Consider the following 13,606-nt stretch of genomic DNA (forward strand, 5'->3'; position numbering starts at 1 on the left):
TTATTTTTCTGTCGCCAAGGGACTTGCGCCTTCGTCTTTGAAGTCACGAACATCCTGGCCGGCTGGGCGGGTACGTTCAGAATCATCCAAAATTTTGCATAGTTTTTGTATCGGTCTCAAGCATTCACCCTTTTGATGTTTGATTGTGACGACTCTGGTTAGGCCGTCCTTGCCTGGGTGTAGTTTCATAATCCGACCAAGTGGCCACTGTGTTGCTGGTAAATTTTCATTTTTGATGATAACAACATCGCCAATGTTGATATTTTCAGTTGCTTCATGCCATTTGGAACGTGGTTGCAATGTTTGCAAGTACTCATCCTGCCATCGTCTCCAGAAATGTTGTTGCATTTGCCTTAGTTGTCGCCAGTAGCTTAGCCGCTGTGTGGGTACTTCCAAAACGGGTTTGTCTGGTACTGCAATAATAGATCGGCCAATAAGAAAGTCTGCTGGTGTGAGAGCCAATCGGTCGTCTATGTCATCGTGTAAAGCCACCAACGGACGTGAGTTCAAGCATGCCTCTATATGCACTAGTAAGGTATGCAGCTGATCATAGTAAATGGACTGAGTTCCAATAACTCGGCGCAAATGTTTCTTGGCCGACTTGACTGCCGCCTCCCAAAGGCCGCCTTGATGCGGTGCGCTAGGTGTAATGAAGTGCCACTGGGTGCCTCGGTTCGCCAAATGTTGCAATGCATAAGCACCTTGCCATTCCTTGAGGTCTTCCTGCAAAAGCCGATTTGCTCCAACGAATGCAGTTCCATTATCGCTAAACAATTGATGACATGGGCCACGACGGTTCACAAAGCGAGTGAAAAGGTTGATGAATGCCTCGGCTGACAGATCTTCGGCCAGCTCAATGTGTACAGCCTTTGAAGCTAAGCAGACAAAAACAGCAGCATAGGTCTTTTTCACTGTACGGACGTTTTTTGAGCCAATGCGAATGTTGTATGGCCCAAAGTAATCCACACCTGAGATTGAAAATGGTGGAGAAGCCAGAACTCGAGCTGAAGGTAACGATGCCATACGTTGTTTAGCCATTGTATGTCGATGCCTTCTGCAAATAGAACAGAAATGAATAACATGTTTCACAAGAATACGTACATGGAGTATCCAATATTTTTCTCGAATCGTCTGTATCATAAGCTGTATGCCACCATGGAGCGTTTCATCATGTGTTTTCTGCACAATAAGCTTTGCCAATGTGCTTTCCCTAGGAAGGATGATGGGATGTGTTCGAGAGCCACCCAGGTTTGCGTTGTCCAATCTGCCAGATACACGGAGAATGTTATTCATCTCCTTATCCATATATGGAGTAAGTGATGCCAGTTTGCTTGATCCACCCACGCTGTTGCCTTTTTGAAGTTGAATGATCTCTGCCGCAAAGAATGTATGCTGTACCGCCTTTGTATGCCAGCGTAGAGCCTCTTCTATTTCCTCGGCTGTGACGAAAAATTGTGATCTATATATGCGATTTGACTTTCTCCATCGTAAAATGTAAGCTGTTGTACGAAGCAGTTTCCCAAGTTTACTGAAACGGTCTAGCAAAGGAATAATTATAGTTTCCGTACCCCGTCTATACCAAGTTTCAATTGAAAGCCTTTTTAATGCACAAGCCATATGTGCCTTGATTGGTTTTAGTTCTGTCTCCATTTCCAAAGACTCGTTCTCTGTGAGTGTAGTGCCTTCTACAGAAGATTGTTCGATGTCAATTGTTGGGCCATGCCACCATAGCGGGTGTGATATAAGCGCATCAACACTTATGCCTCTGCTTGCGCAATCTGCTGGGTTAAATCGTGTACGAATGTGATTCCAATTGCCAATCTCGGAATTCTGTTGTATATAGCCAACGCGGTTTGCCACATAGGGTTTAAGTTGTGTTGTTGATTTGCGAAGCCAGTAGAGAACAATGCTAGAGTCGCTCCACATTGTATATGGAATGTTGTTGAGGTCCAAAGCCTGTCGGGTAGTTATCATCGTCGTAGTAAGGAGTTGGGCAGCGCACAGTTCCAGCCTTGGAATTGTTACAGCCTTGCTTGGTGCAACCTTGGTCTTAGATGTAATCAGAATTGATTTGCGATATCCCTTGTTGTCGACTGTGATAAGGTAAATGACCGCTGCATATGCCTTCATACTTGCATCGCAAAAGCCATGTAGTTGGAGAGTCGCATCGATTTGAATACCAATCCATCGTGGTATTCGAATTTTCTCCAATCTCTGCAAATCGCCACGAAATGTGAGCCATTCATCGAGCAAATCTGTTGGCAGAGGTGTGTCCCATGCCAATCCTGCCAGCCAAAGTCGCTGAATGAAAAGTTTAGCCACGATAATTACAGGCGCCAACATACCAAGTGGGTCATACAGCCTTGCCGTGTCACTTAGGACTTGACGCTTCGTAGTTGAGGTAGTATCAGTTGCCAATTTAACCTTGTAGAATAGTTCGTCAGCTATGGGATCCCAATTCAACCCAAGAACCGTCGTTTCCATAGCTTGCAATTCAATTTCATCAGTGAATGGTGTATTTGTAAGTTTTGCCAAAACCCTTGAGTCGTTAGATCGCCACTTGCGTAGACAGAAGTGTCCTTCTTTAAGCACAGAATCAACATCCCTTGCCAATAAAACTGCAGCCTTTGTTGATGGAGCACTACAGAGATAATCATCAATGTAGAAGTCCCGTAATATGCTTTCCTGAGCTGCTTTCGCCCGTTCGTTTGTAGGCAATATACACGAGTTATCCAAAGCACACTGCTGCATCGCACGAACTGCCAAATAAGGACCGCTAGCTGTACCATAAGTGACGGTGTTCAACTGGTAGGTGCGCAATAATTCAGTAGGAGATTCCCGCCATAGAATTTGTTGCCATTGCCTATGTCGTTTGTCGATTAACACTTGCCTAAACATTTTTTCTACATCTGCGGATAGTGCAACTGCAAACCGTCTAAATCTATGGATTATATTTACCAATAACTCTTGAATGAGCGGGCCAGCCAATTGTGTGTCGTTGAGCGAGATGCCTGTTGACGTTTGCGCTGACGCATTAAAAACAACGCGAAACTTCATGGTCACTGCATGATGTGGGACGTAGTATGACTGTGCTGGTTCACCTGGTCGATCCGAAATTGCAGTCATATGACCAAGCTGAATATATTCCCTCAAAAAATTAATGTACTTCTCCCGTAGATCTGGGTTTGAAGTAAGTCTGCGCTCTAGTTGATAAAATTGCCGTAATGCCAAATTGTGTGAATTCCCAAGTGCTGATGCGTTCAGCTTAAATGGTATTTGCACAATGTAACGGCCATCTAGATCACGGGTATGTGTAGACATAAATATGTGTTCACATAGATCAGCTTCCATAGTAGTTGTAGATGTCGTGTGCTCGTTGTCGGCCTCAAAAAGTATACGCAACCACTCGTCAACTCGTAGATCATGTTTAGTGCAAGTGGCCAATGACCTTACAGTAGGTACTGTATGAGATTGAAGTGTAGCCGGTCCAAATACAACCCAGCCAAGTTGAGTTGATTGCGCGAATGGTTCTGTATTACTACCACGAACTATGCCATTTGTGATTAACTGGCCCCAAACGTCTGCGCCAAGCAATGCATCAATTCGTCCAGTAGTACCAAAGGAAGGGTCTGCCAGTTGCAAATTGCGTAAATGTTGCCAACAATCATCCGAAATCTTAGATACAGGTGTGGGAGAAGTGATAGCTTCGATGAGGTAGACTTCAACACTCATACCAAAGTGTTGATTAAAGTTAGAGGACAGTTGTACAGTCGCTCTGCCACGAGCGTATGTTGATAAACAGTTTCCTACACCTTCTATTGGTATTTCACATTTATTCCTACGAAGAGCCAAATTGTTAAAAAAGCGTAAAGTCATGAAACTAACCTGGGAGCCTGGATCGCATAGTAATCGACACTGATGCACATCGCCAAAGCCATCAATTATTCGTGCAAAAGCTGTTGCCAAAAGGATGACACGATCATTGAAAATCGCGAATGTCTTTATGGAGCCATCTAGTCAGATATAATTTTGGGGAGCTCGAGTCGTAGATGGTTTTGAAACGGCCGGTGACGCCGATGTTGTGGTCATAGCAGCTGAGCCGGTTCCAGGCTGTGATACCAAATGTGATGATGAACGACGACAAAGCAGCGTGTGATGCCTTCCATTACATTGACGGCAATTCTGTGAGCTACATTCCTTAGTTGCATGTCCTGGTCTTAAACAATTAAAACACAGGTTGGACCCTTTAAGTTTTTGAAAGCGCTCGGCCACTGGAAGTGCTAAAAGTTGAGAGCAGCGGCTGATGCGATGCGAGTTATTATTACAAAATTCACAATTGCCGGGTGAAGTGGCAGCCAAATTAGATTTCACCAAGCGATGTGAATGCCTTAAAGTGTTTGTAGTAATTCTCTCGCCATATTTGTCGTTGCGGTCGACTGCATTCCATCGCAGTACATCCGATGCCAAACTATGAGCTCGTTTTTCGACAAAGCCTAGCAAATCATCAAGTTTGGGTATATCGTTCGAAGTTCGACTCATACCCCAAGCCTGTTGTGTCGTTGTAGGAAGCTTCGATGTGATAATAGGCACTGCTAATGCATCCCATTGATCCACTGGTAACTGCATAACAGTTAATGCCCGAAATGCTTCTCTCACCGTATCCACCACAGTGAGCAATGCCGATGTAGATTCAGTCGGTTCTCGTTTCATGCCAATAAATCGAGAGACATGGATTTCTGCCAGTTGTTTTCTGTTGTCGTAGCGAGCCTTCAATGCTTTCCAGACGTCTTCATAGCCACCAGTATACATTCCGCCAACCAATGCTACTGCATCGCCTTTTACTGCTTCGCGAAGTTTGCCGAGTTTGTACGCTTCTGGAAATTCCTGCCCATGTACAAGGGTCTCAAATGCATCTTTAAAAGCTAACCAATTTTGTAAAGTACCATCAAAACTCGGAACGGGCAGAGGGTCCAATTTCAAGTCCATGGTGGACGACGATGTCAAGGGTTGTTTGACCGCACTATCAATGCCTGGATTCGGATTAGTTTGCGCAATGGAAATGAGTCGATGCAATTTAGCCATTGAAGTATTATAATGCTCTTCCATGTCATTCCAAAGATTCACGTGGACGCCAACTTCAGAAGGTTCTGCTGCATCTATTAAAATGTCATGAGTGGCCACAAAACGATCAAAATGCAATTGCAATGAATTCATCTCTTGCCGAAGACTAAATTCATCTCCAGCAAAATCATCTGCTGCTACCTTTGCTGAAATGCGCAAAATCGAATGAGATGCAGAGGTACGCCTGTTAAGCTCTGCCATTGCCGTAATAGGTACAGTTCTGCTTGTAGAACTTCGTAGAATATTAACTGCAAAGTGTACCGCTATGACGCCACTATTTAACAGTTTTTATTTTTCCTCACAGGAGGCACCAAAAATGTATGAAATTTAGTTTTTCACACACGCAGAGGAATGAAAGTTATTGTTTTAAACTAATTGTTTTATTATCTTCTATTTATTCTATTTTACAAGTGGTTCTATAATACAATGTTTATTTATTAAGGAGTAAGTTAATTATTTTAAATTAAGAGCCACAACCAGCCTCTGCTAATTTCAAAACAAGAATGAGAGTGAACAAAAGAACAAAAAATAAAAATAAAAGAAGATTATTTAGTAGTTGACAGAAAGCGCCTGATGAGCGAGACGGCTGTATTTCATCTTTTCCGCAGGTGTTGCCAGTTTATTTTTCTGTCGCCAAGGGACTTGCGCCTTCGTCTTTGAAGTCACGAACAATAGGCCCTCTTCAGTACCACTCTCTGAATATGTTGTACTCAAACTCATTGAGCCATTTACGGGTTGCGGAAGAACTGTGACCACAGACAACTTCTTCACAAGCAAATCCCTAGCAACACAACTCCTAGCCAAAAAAACTACGTTAGTTGGAACTCAAAATTAAATGGGGTGGCGCAACAGTCCGTTGTGAACCAGGGCCTAGTGACTTACAACTCTCAACCATTCCTGTGTGCGAGTACTGTTGTCAGGAATGGAAGGGACCTACAATTTAAGGCCGAATCCGAACGGCTAGTTTGAGAAAGCACTTTTTCATGACAAGAATTACTCTTGAAGGAATTGTCAATTCCTCGCAAGAGGCAGTACCCGCGAAAATTATTTTTTTTAAATTATGGTGGCACAGGCAGGGATTGAACCCAAGACCTCTTGCATGACAGTCCAACGCACTAACCATCATGCTACGGGTTAGTTGGAACTATTCGGTCAAATAAAAGAGAATTACCACTAATTGCGAAGAAAAAGAAAGGTGATATGGAACGATTTTCATCGAAAATTTTTACAACAGATAATTGTACTCTTCAAAAATCAAATCAAATGGGGTGGCGCAACAGTCCTTTGTGAACCAGGGCCTAGTGACTTACAACTCTCAACCATTCCTGTGTGCGAGTACTATTGTCAGGAATGGAAGGGACCTACAATTTTGGGCCGAATCCGAACGGCTAGTTTTGAGAAAGCACTTTTTCATGACAAGAATTACTCTTGAAGGATTTGTCAATTCCTCGCAAGAGGCAGTACCCGCGAAAATTATTTTCTTAAATTAAGGTGGCACAGGCAGGGATTGAACCCAGACCCCTTGCATGACAGTCCAACGCACTAACCATCATGCTACGGGTACTACTAATTGTACTCTTACAATCTATAAAAGTAAGCCAACAAAAAGAGTACTTTTACTTAGTTCTAAACATAAATTCGTAATAGTAGAAAACAATAATAAACGTTTACCTGAAACTGTTTCATATTACAATAAAACCAAATTTGGTGTGGACATGACCGATCAAATGGCGAGAAAATTTACTACAAAATCTAAGTCTTGCAGATGGCCTCTCCAAGTTTTTTTCAATATCCTTGATTTAGCTGGCATAAATGCCTGGGTTTTGTACAAGCAAACGACAGGAGAAAATATCTCGAGACAAGATTTTTTACTCAAGCTAGCAGAAGAACTTGGCGCCGATTTTCGAGAAGCCCGTCAACAACCAAAACAAGAAACAAATACGAAAGGATCGTTGCCTAAATCTACTACAGATGCTTATAAACGTATATCTAAGATGTCAAATAGGATACTGTAAAGGAAATAAAACCAACAAAATTTGCTCTAAATGTAAAAAATATGTTTGCGGAAAATGTACAATGGAAACACTTATATGTAAAAAATGCGATGAACTATGAATTAAAAGTTTTTATTTTTTGCTTTTGTAATAGAAATGCTCAACATACTATTTTGTTTAATTATAATAAATTTAATTTATATTTTTATTTAGTACCTAACATCCATATTTCATACATTCAAGCATGAAACATAAAGTCGGGTCATTTTACCCGCTATGGTAGAAATAGGTATATATTAAGTCTTGGTATGATTAGTGTTAAGAAAGAATTTTGTATTATTTCACTTGACAACGAGGATATATGGCTAATAATCAATTCTAAGGTTTGTGATGGCTTCAATTCGAAACCGACTTTAAAATTAATATAGATTCAAGATTCAAGATTCAAATATTTTATTTATAACAAACTAGTTCTTACAATAAAAGTTTCAACGACATTAATAAAATAAAATAATAATAAGACAATGGCGTTGCCGTTTGTCTGGTAAGTTGATTGAAATGCAAAACATGTTTTTCGAATATAAAAACAAAATAAAAAGAAGCCTCTTTTCATAAAAACTTGATTATCTCTTTTTTTTTTTAATAAAAGTGTAAGCTTTTTTGTTTCTTATCTAAATTCTGTTCTTATATTGTTTCGATATATAAATGCAGATACAATAAATTTATAAAGAGCTTGCCAATCGCAACCATTTAGGAGTCTCTTTGTATGTTCCATTGTCAACGAGCGTTTCCCGAAGTAAATAAGTCTTAGATCTTTATAAATGGGACATATAGCTAAAAAATGGAAAGTATCTTCTTTCGCTTTCATATTACAAATTGTGCACTGATTGGTTAAAACGTTTCTATGTGGAGATCCATTCAAATTCAGCATTTCACATCTTGCTCTACATATTAGTGATATTTCTTTCACACTGCAACGGTTATTAAAGTAATTCTTTTCGTTGAGATCATAGTTAAGCCATAAATAAATAATTCTATTAATTGATGATTTTGCTTTTTCAATGTTTTGGGTACGGTCTTGTGAATCGGATATTTCCAGGAGAATAAAGCATTGTTGCTTCTGAAGTGCTAGATTTGTGTATTGTATATTTAGGTCTATTTCACATTTTTCTGCCAATGAAATCCAATAATTAATCCATTCTAATTTATGGTCAAAAGTATACTTATCAAGAATATTTGTAAGTCTGTTTGATGGGTAACAGAGAACTTTATGTATATAATGAAAATGTAACTTTAGAGTAAAAAGAAATATATTTGGAAGGCCTGTTTCAAGCATTAGTACATAATTAGGTGTATTCGAAGGAAGGTGGAATAACTTTTTCAGAAAGAAACGTAGGAGCTTTTCGGTTTGTTCGTATTGCTTAAATCCCCAGGTCTGACAGCTTTAACACATAACTGAGCGCATAACACTTTCAAAAATTTTATACTTAGTGTATTTCATTTTTACTAATGATATCCTTCCATGAGGCGTTGATAAGGTTTTTTGAGGCTTTTAATTTGTTTTCAAAATGTTGTGTGAATTTCATGTTTGGTTCTAGAATTATACCAAGGTAGCTGTATTTCGTGACAACTTCAATTTGCTGCCAATTAAGAAACCATTTTTCATTTTTTTCTAATTTAGTTTGTCTATTCTTAATTATCATAATTTTCGACTTCTGGAGATTGATCTCCAAATTCCACGTTCTACAATAGGTACCTAGTTTATTGATCATAAGCTGTAAACTGTGAGCTGATTCTGCAAATAGAACAATATCATCTGCGTATAGTAAGACCTTAAGAGTTTGCTGGGCTATGTGAATACCTACAGGTAGATGTTCTGTAATGTCATCTATAAACAGGGCAAACAGAACGGCGCTCAGAACAAGTTTCAAACCATTCGAAAAGATTCTTACCATCCCAAACCCTTTGATAATTTGAAAAATAGCGCGTTGCGGTCAATTGAATCAAAGGCGGCTCTAAAGTCAACAAAAAATGTGTATAGTTTTCTATTATTTCTAAGAAAGTATTGTGAAACGGTTGTAATTATGAAAATATTATCGACGGTAGAGTAACCTTTTCGAAATCCTGCTTGATATTCACTCAGAACTTTATTTCTCTGTTCCCATGAGTTGATCCTATTCAAGAGAATAGAGGCAAATAATTTTGCAATTGAATTCATAAAAGATATGCCTCGATAATTACTTGGTGTACTGATGTTACCTTTTTTATGGATTGGATAAACTATTGAATCTTTGAATTCTTGAGGTATTTCACCAGTTTGAAATATGAGGGTGAAAATTGACAAAATTTGATTTAAAAACTTAATTGGTGCGTTCTTATAAAATTCGTTTCCAATTCTGTCTGGACCTGGTGCTTTTTTATTTTTGGCCAATGGAAGACATACTTTCAATTCACACATAGATATATCACTATCCAATAATTCATCAGCTATATACGGTTCGGCAAAATGGACGCTTTCGCATACATTACTTGGGTTAAGCAGTAGCTGAAAATGGTGAGCCAATTTTGCAGCCGATATATGCACACCGGAGACAAAATTAATGCCTGGTAGAGTTTTAATGTTGTCCCAAAACTTTTTTGAATTTCTTGTGTTGGAAAGTTCGAGTGCGAAATTTTTAAAATAATTTTCGCGTATTTTTTGGCATAAAAGTTTGTTGGCCTTGTTTGTGTTTATATATTGTTCTGTTAGGGTTTTGCTTGGGCTTGTTGTGTTTCTAATTTTTCTTAGTAAGTCAAAAGATTGTTTTCTAGCAAGAAAACATTCTTGATCAAACCATTTTTCAATTTAACTTCGGCTGTTTGATGTAGGATTTCTAGATGCCACTTATTGAATACATTCCTGAAGTATTTTTTTTTTCTCCAGTGTTTGTATCTACTGGATATCGACCTGGGGTATCGAGGTCGAATAATACTTGTAATGGCATATGGTCTGAGGACACCTGTGTTCCCACTCCAAAGTGAGCGATAACTTTATGCCAGTCTCCAGAAATTGCACTGAGGTCGATTACAGATTTGCGCGCTTCTCCTAAAAAAGTAAATTCACCATTCAAATCATGGGTAGTCCTTCCGTTAAGGATAAATAGGTTGAAGTCTCCACACATTTCTAAGAACATGCGACCATTTTTGTTTATGACTTTATCTTTTGAGTTTCGTTTTTCTAAAATTTCTGAAGCAGAAATAATTGTTCTTCTCCTATTCAAGCATTAACGTCGCCTATGATCATTATATTTTGCGAATTTATTGTATTTAATAATTCATAAACATCATTAAAATCAATATCCCAGGAATTACAATTAATGTATGTAGGCAAGATATAAAATTTTTAATTTATATCATTTATTACAAGACTAATTTGGTTATTTATTTCGGTGAAACTACAATTTTTGATATTTTTGAAACCAAACAGTGAACCTCCTATTGCTTTACCGAATTTGCGTTCACGATTAGCTGATACCCATTGCAATTTATATTCCAAAAAATACTTCTTATAGACATTAAAGTTATCTTTTGTAATAAAAGTTTCGAATAGAAAAAAGATATCATGTTTTTTTACAAAATTAAAAAAATCTACATTAAATAATTTGTTTGCTAAACCAGCAATATTATACGATAAAATACTATAGTTTCTACTTTCTAATTTTCAAATATTTTGTTTTTCATTATTCTTTAATTTTTTACTTGCGTGCAAGACGGCAACTCTGTTTCAATTACTTTGAACTAAGTGTTAATGTCCTGAACTTCTAGATGGCGCTGCTGTTAGTTGGTGGTTTTCTACATCTGTGTCAGAGATCACTTAAATTAAAATTAATATATCTCGCCATGTTTTTGAGAATAAACCTTTATAATTCGAAAAAAAGTTTAATAGGCTTTTTGAGGCTGTTGATGAAGCTGTCTAGATCTACAATCATTTACTTCAATATTGCGTTTAAATATTTTCAGTACCTTACTTATTTTTCATAAAATGATCATTAGTTGTAAGTTTCAACATAAGATTGCTGAAGCACTTATGCTGAAACGGTTCTTAACAAACAACGCAAAACAGTATATATAAATAGTATATAATTTTTGAAATATATTAAACAGTATATATATGTACATATATATGTACAAACCTAAAATCAGATTCGGAATAAGTATCAAAAATTAACTCTAAAACATAAATACATCATATTCGAAGTTTTTCAAAACTTCAGCTAGGCTCAATTAAAGATTTATAAGTCATCTATCTCTTAAATAATGGGAATTTTTGTAAACAAAGATTGATACTAAAATGATTTAAACTGTATCTAGAAGATAGGGAGTCTATTATTACTATCGTTTTTAGTCTGCTTACTAGGTTGGAGCTGATGCTTGAAGACAAATTCTGAAAAAATACTTTTTTGCGTGAACCTTTTGAAAATATTTTGATTTTAAAGCAGTCCACAAAACTAAAAATCGTAGAGAGAAAAATGTTTGGTTTTTGAATTTAAGTAAATAGGTGCATTAAAGTACAAAGTACAAAATCAAATAAGTTGGAAAGAAACTTGAGTACCTATGGCACTCACAAACAACACGTTGCAGAATCTCTTTTCCTATATGTCTTCGATTGATTGACAGTATTCTCTCCAGCCTTGTCTTTTGGCTGATGAAAGGGCTTGCTTTTAAATTTTAAGAGAGTCTTTATACGGTTGGTAAAACTTATGTTTGTGGCAGATATTGAAAATTGCCCTCGTCATTTTCCTAAGACTGGACAGTTCTTCATTCCACCAAGAAGGAAGGGTCTTACGGCTATATTTTACTGGGCAAGAGACTCTAAAAGCTTTACTTATAGAAGTTTCAAAGGTTTTCACCTTTGATTCAAGGTCTCCTATTGATTCAGTGAGATTCGGTAAGTTGCTTAGTTTGGAATTAGCAATTTGACTGAATTTCGTCCAGTCAGTTCTTTTGGGATTTCTATAAGGCGGAGGGTTTTTCGACTCGAAATTAATTTGAAAAAGAATCCACTTGAGTTCCGAAAACGAATTCAAAGGGGAAACTCTCCAATTCTCCACTAATAAATTACGGTTGTTTACTAAAGTAACATCAAGCACATCCTCTCATCCATCATAATTTTCCGAGCTCGGAAAGACGAAAGTTGGAGTATTGCCTCTGTTACAAATGGTCATATTATTTTCAATAATAAAATCAAAAAGTGACTCACCTGGTTCGTTGATCTCAGAACTTCACCAAAGGGTATGCCGAGTATTTGCGTCGCCTCCGATCAGAAGGTTTGCCTTTTTGATTTTAGCTTCGGTTGTGATTTTCCACACCTCCTCCGGAGGTGATGGTGCATTATGGGCAGATAAAAAAGAGGCCAACAGCAAACCCTGTGTATTCTTATCTTCAAATCTGACAACTGTCAGATCGGGAGTGCTAAAATTTGGACATAAAAAACCTTTTAAATGTTTCTTAGCTAAAATACAAGTTTTGGGATTCCCCTGGTCTTGATCTGCGGTTTTATAAAAGAGGTTGTATTGGTCGTCCTGGGACCCTTGCACCTTGAGGCCGTTTATCCACGGTTCTTGGATAACGCCAATATCGAAGTTTTCCTCCCTAAGGAAAACTGTCAGATCATCTAAAGCACACTTAGAGTGCTTCAGATTAATCTGGATGACCCACAGCGCATTTTTTAATTATTTTTAGCTGCAGAGCTGGGCCCGGCAACTCGCTGGGGATCTCGACTCCGCTTATAACATCGTCAACCTTGACGTTGTCATCAGTTTTGTCGGTGCCTGTTGCCCAACTCTGCAGAATTTTAATTTTGGCATTCCTTATGCCAAAACTAAGTTTGTACTCGGCCTTTTCGAGAGCCCCTAGACTCTCCTCGCTCTCTCCTCGGATTTTGCCTCTGAAGACCGCGGATCAGGTCCTGTCCGCTTGGCCTTATGCTCATGAGCGGCAACCAAATGCGAGCCTTCGGTTGTCTAGGGATGTCCCTAGCTGGGATAAGCTTGAGCTTCAAGCCCTTATAGTCATTGCTAACCTTAGCAATGCTTTCACTAAGGAAATTCCTAGAAAACCTGTCCGCACACTTAATTACCCTATACCCCCTGAGCATCTCGCCAGAGTCAAAACTATGGTAGGGGCCCTCACTGTTTGATATAGTGTATGAAAACACCATCTCAGGGAGCTAGCCCTTGCTGTTTGTGGAGAGCTCATCCACAACCGCTACGTGGAGGTCATCCCTGACAACCTCACTAAGAGTACGCAGTTGCACTGCTCCAGAAGATTATGCTTTCTTTGGCTTTGTCCGCTCGTCAAGCTTGCTCTTTTTCTGAGACGTGCAGATCTCTACCTCAGATCTGTTTCGCTTAACGGCCTTTTCTCGGCTGGCCAGAAGGTTATTGTATTCATCAACAACCTTCTGGTACATTAGTTTATCTTGGCGTCCCTCTAATGAATCACTCTCTAAT

General features: G+C 38.6%; 1 protein-coding gene across 1 annotated transcript; it reads right to left on the reverse strand.

Moving 5' to 3' along the window:
* Window positions 1-3,938, reverse strand: LOC129949607 (uncharacterized). Its single transcript, XM_056061172.1, has 2 exons — window positions 3,886-3,938; window positions 1-3,838 (listed from the first exon to the last, which is right to left on the reverse strand). The coding sequence occupies exons 1-2, from the start codon at window positions 3,936-3,938 to the stop codon at window positions 1-3; spliced, it is 3,891 nt and encodes a 1,296-aa protein (XP_055917147.1).
* Window positions 3,939-13,606: the final 9,668 nt, after the last annotated feature.

Source organism: Eupeodes corollae, chromosome 1, assembly GCF_945859685.1.
Source record: "Eupeodes corollae chromosome 1, idEupCoro1.1, whole genome shotgun sequence".
Lineage (NCBI taxonomy): Eukaryota > Metazoa > Arthropoda > Insecta > Diptera > Syrphidae > Eupeodes > Eupeodes corollae.

Excerpts from the sequence above, each read along its gene's own strand:
- LOC129949607 (XM_056061172.1), bottom strand. The coding sequence starts at position 3,938 with ATGGCTTTGGCGATGTGCATCAGTGTCGATTACTATGCGATCCAGGCT. Across the intron at positions 3,839-3,885 it reads TATGCGATCCAGGCTCCCAG|GAATAAATGTGAAATACCAA; the intron begins GTTAGTTTCATG and ends GGCTCTTCGTAG.